General features: G+C 42.7%; 1 protein-coding gene across 1 annotated transcript in view; it reads left to right on the forward strand.

The window, feature by feature from the left end:
• The window catches only part of LOC311003409 (CD81 antigen-like), a 32,459-nt gene extending 18,387 nt beyond the window's left edge, over nt 1-14,072 (forward strand). The window contains exons 3-8 of the mRNA XM_083995165.1: nt 8,457-8,554; nt 8,966-9,040; nt 9,202-9,321; nt 10,403-10,501; nt 11,568-11,651; nt 12,236-14,072. Of these exons, the coding sequence (XP_083851291.1) occupies nt 8,457-8,554; nt 8,966-9,040; nt 9,202-9,321; nt 10,403-10,501; nt 11,568-11,651; nt 12,236-12,298 (539 nt within the window). The 3' untranslated portion in view covers nt 12,299-14,072. The remainder of the gene's footprint in view (nt 1-8,456; nt 8,555-8,965; nt 9,041-9,201; nt 9,322-10,402; nt 10,502-11,567; nt 11,652-12,235) is intronic.
• Nucleotides 14,073-15,571: the final 1,499 nt, after the last annotated feature.

Below are 15,571 nucleotides of genomic sequence, written 5' to 3' on the forward strand. Positions count from 1 at the left end.
TAAGTAGATATTAAAAAATGAATAAATTGTAGTAGCATTGTTGAGCTAAAGACTTACGGTGTAGTGTCATCAACAAGTCAAACCGGCATGCAGGAGGCCATGAAGACTAGGGTGCACCACAAACTAACACGATGAAGGCAAAAGTCTGCAGTAATAAGGACGGGCATGATATGATTAATTATATATATATATAACAGTGTGCCTTTTACACAATCTGCAGTTTTTTTATTAGTCCATATCACGTGCTCTTGTTCTTATCGATGCAACCATCTACCTACATTTCATTTTAGTCACATCGCACACTACCCACAAGTCTGCTTTACCTTGTTTCATATGTGTAACATAATTATTGTGTGCTGGACTGTAGATGCTCCTGCTGTGCTAATGTCCAACCTCAGAGTGGTGTTGGGAGCACTAACAATGAACTGCAGTGACACCACAAGGACAAATAAAGATTGAGACATAATAGAAATGCAATGTTAAGCAGTTTGGAAACCATTTCTTAGTACTGGCATTTATTACGTAATGGGTCATCACGTGGTTTTCAGTAGTCTCGAAATATGAGAAGACATTGACACATCTTGCGGCAAAGCTGTAAGGCTGAGAGTCTTGTAATCCATCAGGTGAATGGATCGGTGGGAAAATTAAATCAAGACAGACAGGAGAAGCGATTTAACTAAATGAAATTATCGAGAGCATAATTTTGAAAGAGCACAGCAAGGGCAGATGGGTGGTGCTGTAGCAAGAGAGCAAGAGACTGAGATTGCCAAACGACAACTACAGCGCCACAATACAGGGGATGGAGGGAGCACTTGGTCAGTCGCCAAGATATCAATTTAGAAATTGGTTGGGGGATGGGGTCTACGAGGTACAGGACCAGTTAGTGGTCCAGAATCTAATTATGTCTGAGTCTACATTATGTCTGAGACTGAACACAGAGAGCTGCAGTCTCAACCCGATAAGCAGAGACAGACTGTGGGACATCTTTGTTTGCACTTTAGGTTTTCAGCATTTGTCCTGCTGCAACAAGAAGTCTGTTAAAAATGTATTTGGGTGGATGCAACAATTCTTTGTTTATGTTGCCCAAAGGTGATCAATATCAATACCGATTAGCTGTTGTTAAATAAAAGATCTCTTCTGTTCTCTGTCGTTCCTCTAATTGTCTTAACTGTTTTTAACTGAATTACAATTTTAATTGCTCTATTTTATGATTTTTAACTGTAAAGTGTCTTTGAGCATTTGTAAAAGCGCTTAAAAATAAAATGTATTATTGTCACATTTACCGAGTCAGCTTGTGACAAGAAGCCATGTGAAGATGTAACTCAGGATGAACCAGTTTCAGTCGATCCATCCCAGACAGTCAGCTGGCATGTAGAATCTAACCATGTGTTACACTAAATAAAAGATGAGGTCTGTTATTGTGCCCGTTCACTTTGTTTTGGTTGATCCAGAGTTACACTGACATGTTGCAGTTGTTGCTCTGGCAAACATAAGTTAACCTGGATACACTTCGAAGTGTTGTAGAGTATGCTTTGTAAAATAGAGACCATTACCACTGTCAGGAATAAATACAATAGAAAGTAGATTTTTGATAAAGGGCATACAATAAAATAAAAATCAATACTATAAATGTAATTTGAACACAAAAGCGGCAAGAGAGAACTGTATAGGCCCCTTCTGAGCCTATGTCACGATTAGGTCACGTGTTCAGCTGGAGGCAAAACAAACTGATTTTGGAGGCAACTACTAACGTTAGTCGCTTCAGGACTTTGCCATCTCTGCTACCATGGTGTCATCTTGTTGTGCTGTCGGGTGCCAGAACCGAAAGAGTAATGGCTTAAATCTCACACTTGAGGTGAAACACAAAGGCGGGGCTGATATTTTGAAAATTTCTAGGGGGCGGCATTTAGCCATTTGGCAAAATATCAAAGTTTTCGCCAGTCCTGACATGTTTACCGAGTTTCACAACTTTTTGAGCATGGGAAAGCCTCCAAAAATGCGATCGCCAACGCATGTCGTCGCTCGGGCCCTTAATACCACTGTTTTGCTATAGGTAAAGCCTTCTGCAAGAGCCTTTCATCTCTTGTGATGTGATTTACAATCATCTCTGGAATTGTCCACACAATAAAATCACAATATTTTACATTGCAGACATAAATAAGTAGTTGAACCTGGTAGTAGTAGGGGTGCGTTTTCTTTAGGTCATAGTTTTGGTCAAGGCAGAAATCATCAGTGACATCCAGTAGGCCTTCCCTGTACTTATATGGAGACTTGATTTCCACCACCCCCTCCCCACAGCAGTCACATACTACTTTAGCATCAGGAGATGCGCCAAGGTAGGGTTCATCAGGCCGTACTGCAAAACCAGAGAGGCTAACCTTTGCATTCTTGTGAATTGTGTTGACCTCTTTGGCGTAGCACTCCCTAGCCATTTCCTCCTGCTCTCTTCCCCACACAACAGCTGGAACCTGTATGTTGGTGTCATCGTAGTGTATGATTTAATTCAGGGTGGTTTCGGATAAATGGTCACCATTACCTGTACACACACTATAAAATGTTGTGCTGGTAATCCTGCCTTCCCTGTGAGAGTGCCAGTCTTGGGACTTTGCTTGCTGTTTTGTTTTCGCTTCTCGTCTCTCACACTGGTCAGGGTGGATGTTGCGCTTCATGTTGAGGTAAGCCTCTTCACATTTCTCAGCTATGCCAACTGGGTTCTGCTGTCCGAGTGTGGGGTCGTACGTGGCAGAGAGTGGCTCTGGCAACTCCTCTGGAAGATCCTCTACTAGCTCACACTCTGATGCAGTGTCAGTCTCACTGTCCTCCATGCTGGTTAGAATGGCAGCGTCAGGGGAGTTCTTGGATGTCTTCATCTGTGAGTTCTAGAGGAAGAGGAAGGGAAACAATGCATTTCTTGGATTATATTAATATAGCACCATAAACATGCTATCATTGGTTGTATTATGTGTACTGTAGACTAATGGATTTATGTGTTCAATACAGGTCTTTTGAATCTTTAAACCTGCTTCACACTAACACAGACCCTGATACAGACTACTGCTCTGCAAACCTGTGTCAGGCTACTTTTCTTTTTTGTCTGTTTTTCCTAGGCTGTATGTCAGAAGTGAAAAGTTTGACTTGACTCAACTGTGTTGTGTGTATGTTTCTCTCTCTCTCTTTCTCTCAATAATTCCTCCCTTCCACTCTCTCATTCTATTTCCCTTCCATTTCACTCTCTCCATTTTCCCTCCCTTTCACTCTCTCTCTTTCCATCCCTCCCTCCCTATCTCTCCTACCCTTTCACTCCCTTTCCTGCTCTCCCTCTGTGTCTCTACCTTTCTCCCATCCTTCTAGGTTTAATTGATCTTATTATGATAGGGCAGATAAGCTCATATATGGAAGGTATTGTGCATTTTATGACTAAAGCATGAACCTTTCAGCATTTCATCTACATACCCCATGGTTTGATTTCAGACGTGGAACCACTTTGGTGGCTGACCTTTGGTGACCTTTAGGGGTCTTTGACCTCAGAATTGTATTTTTCCACATTATTCTACTATGGAAACATATGAAAATCTGGGAAGTAAATCATTACCAAGAAACTTCTTCACCATTGTGTTTTTGAAGGTGTGTAATATCATGTAATAAAATGTTGAAATTCAACTCCCGTGGGAGCCCCCCTAAAAAACTACTCAAAGTTGGGGTACCCCTAACCAGATTTTTCGAAAATTCTGAAATGTTACATTTGGCCTTAAAGGGATAGTTCACCCAAAATTTAAATTTCACTCAATATCTCTACTCACCCTCATGTCGACTAAGACTAAAGGGCTGGGAGAAGTTTCAGAGTCCTCCGTGCCTTCTCTGAGTTACAGTGGGGCTCGGCGCAGCCCTGCATGTCCATATGACGGTTGCGAACGGATCTCACTTTTCTTCGTCCAAAAAGACACACCAAAAAACATCCAAATACCTCCACACAGCTCGTCTGTAATGTCCCTCTTCTATTGAAGCCCCAACATGAGAAATTGTTAAATAAGTCTATATTTTAAGCTTGTTTGTAGCTGAAGCTCCCAGTGTCTCAGTTTAGTGCTCTGCCTGTGTCTGTGCAAACCTCGCGCGATTTGCACTGACTGACTGCACTTCCGTGAACTGGGTGGCAGTGCAAATCCTTACCAAGAAATTTCTTGGTAATGATTTACTATCCAGGTTTTCATATGTTTTCAATGGAGAATAATGTGGAAAAATACAATTCTGAGGTCAAAGACCCCTAAAGGTCACCAAAAGTGGTTCCACGTCTGAAATCAATCCTTGGGGTATGTAGATGAAATGCTGAAAGTTTCATGCTTTAGTCATAAAATGCACAATTAGTTTGCTTATCTGCCCCACTACCTTTCACTCTCTCCCCTCTCTCCCCCCCCCCCCCCCCTTCTGTCTCTCTCTCATTCAATTTCCCCTTGCTCTCCCTCCATTTCCCCTCTCTTTCACTCACTCTCTTTCTTTCTCCCCCCCTTCCCCCATTCCCCCTCTCTTTCACTCTCTCTCATTATCTCTCATCTGTCTCCTCTCTTTTCACTCCCTCCCTATCTCTCCTACCCTTTCACTCCCTTTCCTGCTCTCCCTCTGTGCCTCTACCTTTCTCCCACCTTTCATCCTTCCCTGTCACTTCCCTTCCTTTCCCCATCTCCCTCCCTCCCTCCCTCACACTCTGACAATGATCATGACTGGTGCCTCCTGCACTGCTACTGACTTTGGCTGGGGCTGCTGTCAACTTTCCTGTCGAAGTCCTCGAGAAATTGATACCGCATGGTGTGACCTCTCTCTTTGTCCCTTTCCAGAGGCATTCTCCTGATGTGACTGCTGGCTGTGCTGTTCTCCCCCATCCTAACACAACTTCACCTTAAATAGTATGTCTGCTGAATGACTGCAACAGGATCCTAGGCTGCAATATCAGATAGAAAATTAAATTGAGTGATAGCTAACATGTTTATGTTAAATGTTAATTATCTTACTATCTTACTAACCCTAACCCTGGCCTGTGCGAGGCTACTCACCCAGCCATGCAAGTGCAGTTTGCAGTGAAGACGTAGTTGTTTGTTCGACTCACGATAACCCACGCCTGGTACATCAAGATGGTCCCATGGGACCATCTTGACTGACTGACTCAATTTTTTTTAAATAACACTCCCGATCCTGTACAGTGAGTGTCTGTACATACTGCGATCAATTCTCACCTTCTTTAGCCATTTCCCACTGGCCAAAATACCGTGTGGGAACGGCGCACCGAGCCGTGTCAAACGACTCAGCAAGCGACGCGGGTTAAAATTGCCTTCAATCGGCTCGGCTCCATGGATGTTTTATATTATAGGTCAGTGATCATCAACTGGCGGCCCGCGGGCCGAATCCGGCCCGCCGAACCTTCCAATCCGGCCCGCGACTGAGTTCTAATAGTTAAAAAGTAGCTATTATATTTCTCGGTCTCTGTTTGTGTGTGCCTGTAAGTCAATGCGCTGGGACACGGAGACACGCAGACACGCTCAAAGTGTGCGCCTGTAAGTCAATGTGCTGGGATAAGGAAACGCCGCGGTAACCAAAGCCCCGTGCATGAAAGTTTAGGGAGCTGGCTGGACTGCAGGGTTTCCCAGCCTGCAGAGGCGAGCTGCCGCCGCCTTGGTTAAACCGGGTGTGCACGGGCGGGCCATGTAGCGTCTTTTGCGCACCCAAACCCATTCAGTGTAGATGCGTGTCATGCACGTTCACAACCCAAAAACGATGCGGTAGCAGCGCGTGTTTGATGCCACTCGGTTGTTATTTTTTTGTGCACGTCCGTGGCGCACAGCTGCACGGACCTGCTTCTCCCTCCGGTGTTCAATTCAATTCAAAAAACTTTATTTATCCCCGAGGGGCAATTGTCCCGGTTCCCCCTCGGCCTGTGTCTCTCCTACTGTTTCCCACTGAGCTCTGCCTGTGTGTGGAAAAACGTCGCCTCCGAGATGTAGAATGTGTATTATAGAAGAGAAACACTACTGACTACTCAGGGCTACTGACTTGTATCATCAGAACCGATTGTCAGCCTCCTTTCATATTTAGGCTGAAAATCACAGGGCAAGTCAGCAGTGTAAAGCTCCAGCATGTGGGAGTATCTGAAAGTCCAGCTGTCAAGATTTTTCATTTTATATCATACCAAACACCACAGATATGTATCAATAAATATTATGAGTTTACAGGTAAAATAGAATATAAACAAATACATTATTAGGCAAAAGGGTGAATTTAATTTCAATCTCGGCCTATTTGAATGTCCGGCCCCCAAGGTGTCTGTTGAGAAAGATTCTGGCCCTTCAACAAATATAGTTGATGACCCCTGTTATAGGTCTTATAATAGATCCATGCTCGGCTCCGATCGGCTTGCAGTGGGAACGCCAGACCCGGGTCAACCCGCTAATTTACGTGATGACGTTGAGCGTTACATGACGCCACGTCATCGCGCCAGTCGCGTCTCATATCACGTACCAAAACAGCTCTGCTCGTTTAACTGATGTGTTGTGCCGTGGACGTCCGTCATACGGCCGCGGCAGACTCGCTGTCCTCCGCGGTCCTGGTGCTCCGCAGGTCAGCCAGACGCCTCGTCTGCCTCGGCCGACGGACCTCACACTGCGGGCGGCTGTGGCATGACACGGTGTTTCTCGCACCGCGGATGAAAGCAGGGCAACTGGTTTATGGTCTGTCTGATCCCCCAGCGGGGGCTCAGACCTGGCTCATTTTGGTCAATGGGAAAGGGGCCAAATGCCCGATTGTTAGCGGTTCGACCCGCGTTTAAAAAAACGGTGTCGACCCGCTAATTTTAGTGGGAAAGCGGCTTGAGTGAGTGAGTGAGTATATGGTCATAGATGCAGTTAGATCATTGGCTGGCTGGCTGAATACTGGAGTTTACTCATGGTTGCTGCTCTTTAAAAAAGAATTGAGTAATCTTTGTTGCCTAGAGCACTGGAATAAGAGAGTAACGACACTTCCCTTGACTCCCGTGGTAAGAGTTATGCTCCCCGATTGGCAGGATATGGGTATTACAAAAGCGCCCAGAAAACCCATTCACTCCAATGTATGTGTGTTGCCCACTTGCTTGTAAATTGATGAAAAAGGCTGTGTTTTTGTTTTTAGGTGTCTTGGTCATATCAAATTACACTTGTTTATTATAAATTATAGATTGAAACATTAATGTAGAATGATCTAGAAATGTCCTTAAATTATTGAAAATACCGCACTTGCTCATTCACCAACAATGCAGGTCAGTTCTTGGGCACTTTTGCAATACCCATATTCCGCCATCAGGATGTGCTTCCATTGAACCAATGCGTGTCATTACTCTCTTATTCCAGTGCTCTGTTGTTGTCTAGTCTAGAGATTTAGAAATTGATACACTTGGTTGGAGCAGAGTGTGGAGCAGCAGAGATGAGTCAGCAACTTGAGGTCTGAGGCTGTGGTCCCCAGTTGTTTACGGTGTTTTCAACTGTGATTACCGAACGCAATCCAGTCACATACTAGGTTCTGACCTAGTCTTGTTCTCCTGTCGCTGAGATCTTCCATCAGCTGCAGGATAACTCTTAGATATATTTGTTATCATCATGAGTTTCTTTGCAAATTTAGTTTTTTTTTCTTAAGCATTACTAACCATCAGCACCAGCTAATGCTAATGTCGCATTGAACATATTATGTTCAACAGTGACACAACCACACAATCTGATGTAATTACATAAATGATCTTGCTCAAACCCTTTGCTTGTGGGTTTTTTCTCATGTTTACTGCAAAGAATGGAAACTAAACTGCTGTAAAGCCAATTTAACGACATAGGAGCACAGTCGTTTATATTTATAGGAGTGAAACTGGCAGAAACAGAACATTGGTCTTTAGAGAAAGAACAAACAGTTTCTACTGAACAGATTCAGAGAATGAATATTTCATGAATCCTTTATTTGTGCTGTGAATTTATATTTAAAACTGCAGAACATCTAAAGTAATCATGTTTCTCCTCTCCACTCCCTTCTTCTCATCTCGCTTAAAAGAAAAAGCAGACAAATGACTCATCCTGAAAGAGACAGTTCTTAAATATTATTAATATTAATATAAATCCACAGACAGTTTAACCCAGTAAACATATGGTAATCTCTGCAGATGTGCAAGAAAGGAAACAAGTGCAGAACCTGTTGTATTATTGAAGTAGAGCGGAAGCTTTGGATAAGAAAATGAATAGCAACTTCCTGTCAACATGACTCATTGCTTTCTACTGTCATTGCACCCCCTGCTGTCCATCAGATGGTACTGTATGCATGCAGTCTAAAAGCAGTGTTGTGTTTCTACCTTGTGTCTGTGCAGCAGCCCTCTTGTTTCTGCCTGTTCGTGTGCTGTGTGTATGTTGCTGTGGATCCTAATCAGTCAATCTCTCCTATCTGTCTGTCTATCTGTCCAGGTGTCCACATCCTGATTGCTGTTGGTGCCGTGATGATGGTGGTCGGTTTCCTCGGTTGCTATGGTGCCATCCAGGAGTCTCAGTGTCTGCTGGGAACCGTGAGTCACAGTCACATTTAAAGGTCCCTGTGGAGTTTCTGACCCCTGTGCAGCTGCGTGTCGATGAGCAGTTCCTGGTTTTGTTCACCTCACACGTGCACATCGGGACCATGCCAGCCAGTTTTACATTATTACATCAATCAACACAAGACAGTATTTTGCCCTTATTTGCTGCAGTGCACAGAATAAGACAACTGAGAGCCAGTAATGAACAGTGCTGGCTTCATTAGGAGTGAAATGCTCTCAACATTTCATGCGTAACACATAACTATGGTTTGTTTACAAGAAAACTCCACAGGGCCCCTTTAACTTCCAAAAAACTTATTGTGTTTCATTATGTAATCAAATAAAACCTCAGTTAGCTAAATCCTTAAATGGACCTTTATGTGATGTCTCTGTCCTCTCCTGCAGTTCTTCACCTGCCTGGTCATCCTGTTCGCCTGCGAGGTGGCAGCTGGAATCTGGGGCTTCATGCACAGAGAAACTGTAAGAAAGTGATAACAGTAGTTTAGTTGTTTTTATATATTTACTTGTACTTTTATTTCTTATTTCTGTGAAATAAAAACTTCCAAGTCTGAATCTGAAAAACTGTTGACTAAAACTGAATCGTACCGTGACTAACAACCTCCTCCTCGTTTCTGCTCCAGGTGTCAAAGGAGCTGATCAACTTCTACGACTCTGCATACGACAAGGCCATGACGCAGAGCCTCGCTGACCCGGACAGCAAAAAGGCTGCCACAGCTGCGCTCAAGGTCTTCCATGAGACGGTATGAGCACACATGACACATGATAAATTCAATGTATATCATCTTTCAGTTATCAAAGGCCCTGAGGTCTGTTTCATCTGTGAACTGGGACACTTCAGGAGACTAGTGGGTGTGCTCGTGACCCACAGACATACAGTACACCACCCAGATGTAATACATGCTCATCACCACCAGGCGGCGCTGTGCTGAAGACGGACACTGACCATTCTAGATCAGGGGTGTCAAACTCATTTTAGTTCAGGGGCCACAAACGGCGCAATTTTATCTCAACTGGGCCGGACCAGTAAAATAATAGCATGATAACCTATTAAAAAAAAAAGAATGTTTCCTTTTGTATTAGTAGTTTATTAAGATGTTTACAGTTAATGAACTATCCTTTCACAAAACATATTATGAACAACCTGACATTTCTTGATAAAAGAATGTGCAATTTCAACAAAATGATGCCTCTTCTGTCTTCTATGTAATTTTCACACTTGGCAGATTCACCCTGAGGGCCGGATTGGACCCTCTGCCGGGCTGGTTTTGGCCTGTGGGCCGCACGTTTGACATCCCTGGTCTAGATTTTGTTTATAGCAGAAGTTAAACAGATTAGGTGCAGGAGTTTAACAGGGCAATGTTATTTTTCCTGATGATAATTCTTACCTTTCTATGATAATTCTTACCTTTATATTGTTCTTATTCACCTGCCCAGGGACTACGGATGGAAAGTAGCTAGTAAGCTAAATTCGGTACAAGGCATCTCTTCTCATTTTGAGACTAATGTTATTTTGTACATTGTCCCTGATACAAATAAACTTATTAAACTAAACTAAACATGATGTATTAGTGTTTTAGCATATGACCCAATGTAAATCCATCCAACAGTATTACAATTCAGACTGTAATACTAATGACTGTGACATAGACCTGTACAGTAGCACTGATAACATTATCTGGGAGAGTACTGAGTTTGTGTTGAGGGACTTTGATGATCCCCTGCCTAACCTTTTGAAATAGGTTTTCAGTATATGAAAAATACCACATCACACCGACAGCTTCCCAGGTATCAGATGTTTACTGTGTTGATTTTGTGTTTCAGCTGCAATGCTGTGGTAAAGGCCAGGGCACCAGCTTCCTAACACACATCACAGATGCACTCGGCGTGACTGACCTCTGCCCCAGCGGCACGCAAGCAGTTGTAAGTGTGATCATCCATCTTTACTGGGTTGTTACCAGCTTGGCAAGAGAGAAAGTAACACATTACATTTCAGATCAAATCTTAAAAGCACAGTTGTGTTCCTCGCCTTCTCCACGGGGAGCATGTTGAGCTGTGTGATATTCAGATGCAAATAGGCAGGTTTGGAATTGACACCATGCCCTCAAACATGTGGCACCTTAACATTTACGCCATGAACGGACCGTCCACAGGGCCGCCATCTTGTTTTATTTAGATCAGTAAGTTTTTACCAACAACAGTCATCTCAGGGAAATTCACATTCCTGCTGCCGGGGCCACGAGATTTATCATAACTGATGCCCGTGCACAAACGAACAGGATACATTGTGTTAAACAGTGTGTACGAGGTCGTTGTGTTCCCAAGCTGCTTCCTTTGACCTCCGGTCTCCATGCTAGGATAAGATCTGGCTCCAGCTCCATGCTTAATTCATAGGAATGAGAGTGGTTTCAATCCTCTCATCTAATTCAGCGAGAAAGAGAGAAAACAAAGTGTAGAGTTTGTAATGTTGTCAGTTACAACTTTTCTAATGATGAAAGTTTGGCTATGAGAAACCCCTGGTGGTCAGGGGCCAGGAAAGGTTGAGAAACAATGATGAAGATAAGTCAAGTATGTATGTAGAGCAGAGTCTTAAAAGGACCCCCAAACTGATGGAGAGATGGAGCAGGGACCCCCTATATATATACTGTATATATATTTTTTTTTTGGAAGTATATATGTATATATTATTGTGTACAATTGTGTTTCATATTTAACTGGGCCTAGTGCCATGTATAAACGTACCTTGTTATTGTGCATTCATCAATACTAAGCTATTCAAATAATACACTTGTTTTTACTTTAAACGTGTGCAAGGCACAGTGAGGAGATACCAGTGCCAATATCAACAATGTCTGTCAACTGCGTGATAATTATGCATACAAGCTATGCAAATTGACATTTTTATTTTAAACATTAATGTGAAAATGAAAAAATACAACAACAAAAATTGATATCAATTGAAAATGTTGGTGTTTTCTTTTCGTTGCAGAGTTGCCACTACAGGCTCAAAGATTTGTTCTCAGAAAGGATTTATGTGATCGGTATTGCCGCTCTGGTGGTTGCTGTTATTATGGTAAGAACATGAAGCTGCACATCAGTAACGTGCTCAAATGAATCTTGAAAACAAAGAGAGCACAATATGAAGTATTCGAAAAAAATGTTTGACCCCCTTCCCACAAAAATATTTATAAAAGGCTCATTTATTAGCCTTATAAGCTAATAGTTTTTTTAGCAAACTTCAAGTGTGTGTGTGTTTGTGTTTATTGATGTCAGACTGAGTCCGAATAAACTGCTTTTTACAGGGAACTATGTGGTTTCACTGTTTCCTGGCTGTATACAGTCAGTCAGTGAGTCACTGAGTTGTTTCTCAGTAAATAGCTGTAGCCCGTAACTCCCTATAAAACCACACATTGTCATTTTTCAACCATTGCTGTTTGTGTGTTACATAAAATGTATTCATTTTGCACGGCGAGGATCAAGGACCCTGATGGTTGTAGTGTAGGGGTTAAAAGGTCAGAGAGCTGATCTACTAATAATCCATCCTTTAGTGGATTCCAGTCTAAAACAAACACCATTAAAACAGGCCTCCAGTCTTTATCTTTATTTTTTTTGATTGACCTGTCTAATCCACTCCCTTGTGTTTGTGTCCGTCCTCAGATCTTCGAGATGATCTTCAGCATGGTGTTGTGCTGCGGGATCCGCAACAGCCCCGTGTACTGAGGCACCGGGCTAACAAAGCCAAAACGAAGGAAGGACGACCTCTCAGTCGCCGCCTAGCTCCCTTTTCCTTTTCTTTTTCTAAGTAGGAACCGTCACATATTATTGCTTGCTGGATTTCGTCGAAGACACCGTTAAACCATCCTCCACCGAGCGTTTTAATTACACTGTTGATTTTTTTTTTTTTTTTTTTTTTTTTTTGTTAGTCACAGATGCTGTTATGCATATTTGTACTATCCTAACCTGATATGTAGATATTATATCACACTGTCACATTGAGTTACTTCCACCAGTCCTGGTGCTCTAATCCTTTAGGGATTCATTAGTTGTTTACTGCCTCCTTGCCTATGAACATGCTCTTATATTCTTGGTTTTAATTATGTTTTTTTTTCACTGTTTTATGTATAAACTGTATATAAATATATATATTAACAGTGCTTTATGACTGCATGAGCATGGATACTACAGTAATTTCTCCTGTATTCTTCCTGCAACTATGCTTATATATGTCTTGCCCTAGACCGAACCAGATGATGGCATATAAGACCGGCACTAGTGTTGGTCTTGCCATGCTGCATAGAGGTGAACATACACAAACCCACTTCTCCACCCGTCCTACAGGTCATTGTCACGGTTCACACTGAGAGGACTGACACCACTCTTGTGTCTTCAGACTAAATACGAAGCCACAGCCAGCAGGCGATGAGCCTAGCCTACCTAAGTTTAGGGGAAATGTCTGCTGGAAGTACTTCTCTCCACGTGCAGCGACATCTGGCAGAAGTGTAACTCAAAATTATTGCCAAACAAAGTCATATTCATCTACCCACTCACAAACGGCTGGTGTTGTTCAGGGCTATTGTATTAGATTAGATATTACAAGTGTTCATGCTTTTGTATCTGCTCCCTTCAAGTTTATTGTGTAATAGTCTCAGGCTACTAACAGCAGTGATGATATTTTAGTTGCAGAGGGCAGTGCAGTCTCATTACAACTAAAATCAGTCTGAAAGGTCCCATATTGTACACCTCTCCTGTGTTTTATTTCGAAATACTGATCCATGAGAAGTTTTACATCTGATCAGGGTGATTGACTTTGATATAACCTGTTTTTTAATACAAAAATAAAATAAAACACAAGGAAATCTCATTTCCTACAATGTGGGACTTTTAACCACCTTCAACCAAGATTTTTTTTTTTTTTTCATTAATTCCACCACTAACTCTTGAACATATTTTGGTCCTGAGGTATGTTCCTGCTCGATGCATCTGCCACTGACATTAACTGCAGCACTGCAGCACATCACAAACCCACAAATTTGCATAAAATCTTGTCATCCCATCTTATGTAACCTCCCATATTATCACAGTGTTTGTCAACCAACTAAAAACCTTGTATTGATAACATCTCATACTTAAACTGAGAAACCGTAAAAGTGTCTTGTAATAGTTGCAGCCCTGACATATTGTACTAATGAAAATAATGAAGGCTGTAAAAGATACAATTTATGCCTTTTTTCTCTTTGTATTGTAATATCTTTGTCTGGTACGCGGGAGTCTGAACGGGGAGGGAGAAAGATTCGGTGGCAGTGGCGATTGATCAGTATAGAAAAAACTATGACATCATTCAGTTCAGTAATAGCTGTGTTTCTCTGTTCATGTTGTTGCCTTTTGAATTTGCTGACACTGACATTCAGACGCCACTGCCCCTTCAATCTCAGCCCCTCTACTCTCTGGACTGTTTGCCCAAATATAAAGGGATTAAATGTATTTTACAAATAAACGTCCGGTGGTCTCATCTTTTTCTCTCTAAACCTACAGAATGGCAGAAAATCACTGGTCACAGTTAGAGAAAAATAATTGTTACGGTTTTAAGTTTATTAATAAGATCCATGTTACCAACTAAAATAGCTTAGAAACTGTAATTGAAAATTACAAAACAAAATTAAATTAGGTGAGAAGTCATTGTGAAGAATAAACCCTTAATGACATGCCATCCGTGTTATATAGGAGATCTCCTATAAAAGAAAATAAACTTACATTGAGCTTCCGATCTGAATCTGATAATGAAGCAAATAGATGTGCAAATTGAGGAACAGAATTGACATATTAAATTGTTGTGATTGGTGCTGATTTATAGAAGAAATACTATTTCAAACTGAAGATAGACTAAAGTAAGAAGTTTCAGCTCATTGTCTAGTTCTAGGGGAAGTTTGAGAACCATGTCAGTGTAGCGTTCCAAGTGTATGGGGCTTCTAAAGTCACTCTTTTCTGCTGACAAAAACTCACGAACATAATACTCTTTGGAGCTGAGCAACACACTCCGTTTATTTTCCTTTCACACGCGCGAACTCTGAGACAATAACACTGTCGCCTCTCTCTGACGTCACACCCGCGCCCCACTCTCACATGCGTCCCCCCTTACAGTAGAGAATGTCCCCATCTCTCAATACACATGTAAATGAAACACACAGGGGGGGAAAAAATGACGTGCATATAAAACACAACACATGTATACAGCCAAACAGGCCATGAGGCAAACATTCAATAAACACAGCTGTAACGTGTACCCAGTCTCATTAACCCACACAATAGAAACACAACATACACGCAACCCCCCCTTAAAACACAGGGAGTCAATAAACCTGAGCATGTAAACATTCACTCCATTACATAGTCCCTAAAGCGAGCAGGGGGTCGTGACGACCTACCAACTCGAGAGAACCTCGGTGGGGCAACTGCCTGGTCAGGGCAACCACCAGCACCTACGCCAGTGCCACGACCACAGTCCATGACTTCATCAAAGAGGGATGCGCCTGCAGGGCTACCAGGCGTGGCAGCTTCCTCCTGCAGAACAGTGGGCGGGGAAGGGGAGAGGAGATTTCTAGACGGGCCTTCCAAGGGAAAAGCAACAGGCAGATTGTAGCGCCGCAGCCTGTCATAGTGGACGGTCTGCAGCGGGGGCTCCTCCCCGAATGGGCTACTAATCTGATAGGTGACTCCAACCTCATCATCCCTGTCCATTCGCCGTTGCACCAAGTAAGGTCCCTTCCAGTGGGGAGCCAGTTTACGGCGACTCTCTGTGGGGTCATTCAACCACACAAGGTCCCCAACCTCGTATGGTTCGTGCCTCAACCTGGCATCATAGAAAGTCTTTTGCCTTCTGCTTGCCACAATGTTGTTTTCCTTTGTCTGATCAAAAGCGGTGTCTAAGCGCCTGAGGAGAGAACTAGCAAAGTCCTCCGGGGACCCATCTACCGGCCTGCCTTGCATCAGCGGGCC

Source organism: Trachurus trachurus, assembly GCF_905171665.1.
Source record: "Trachurus trachurus genome assembly, chromosome: 3".
Classification (NCBI taxonomy): Eukaryota; Metazoa; Chordata; class Actinopteri; order Carangiformes; family Carangidae; genus Trachurus; species Trachurus trachurus.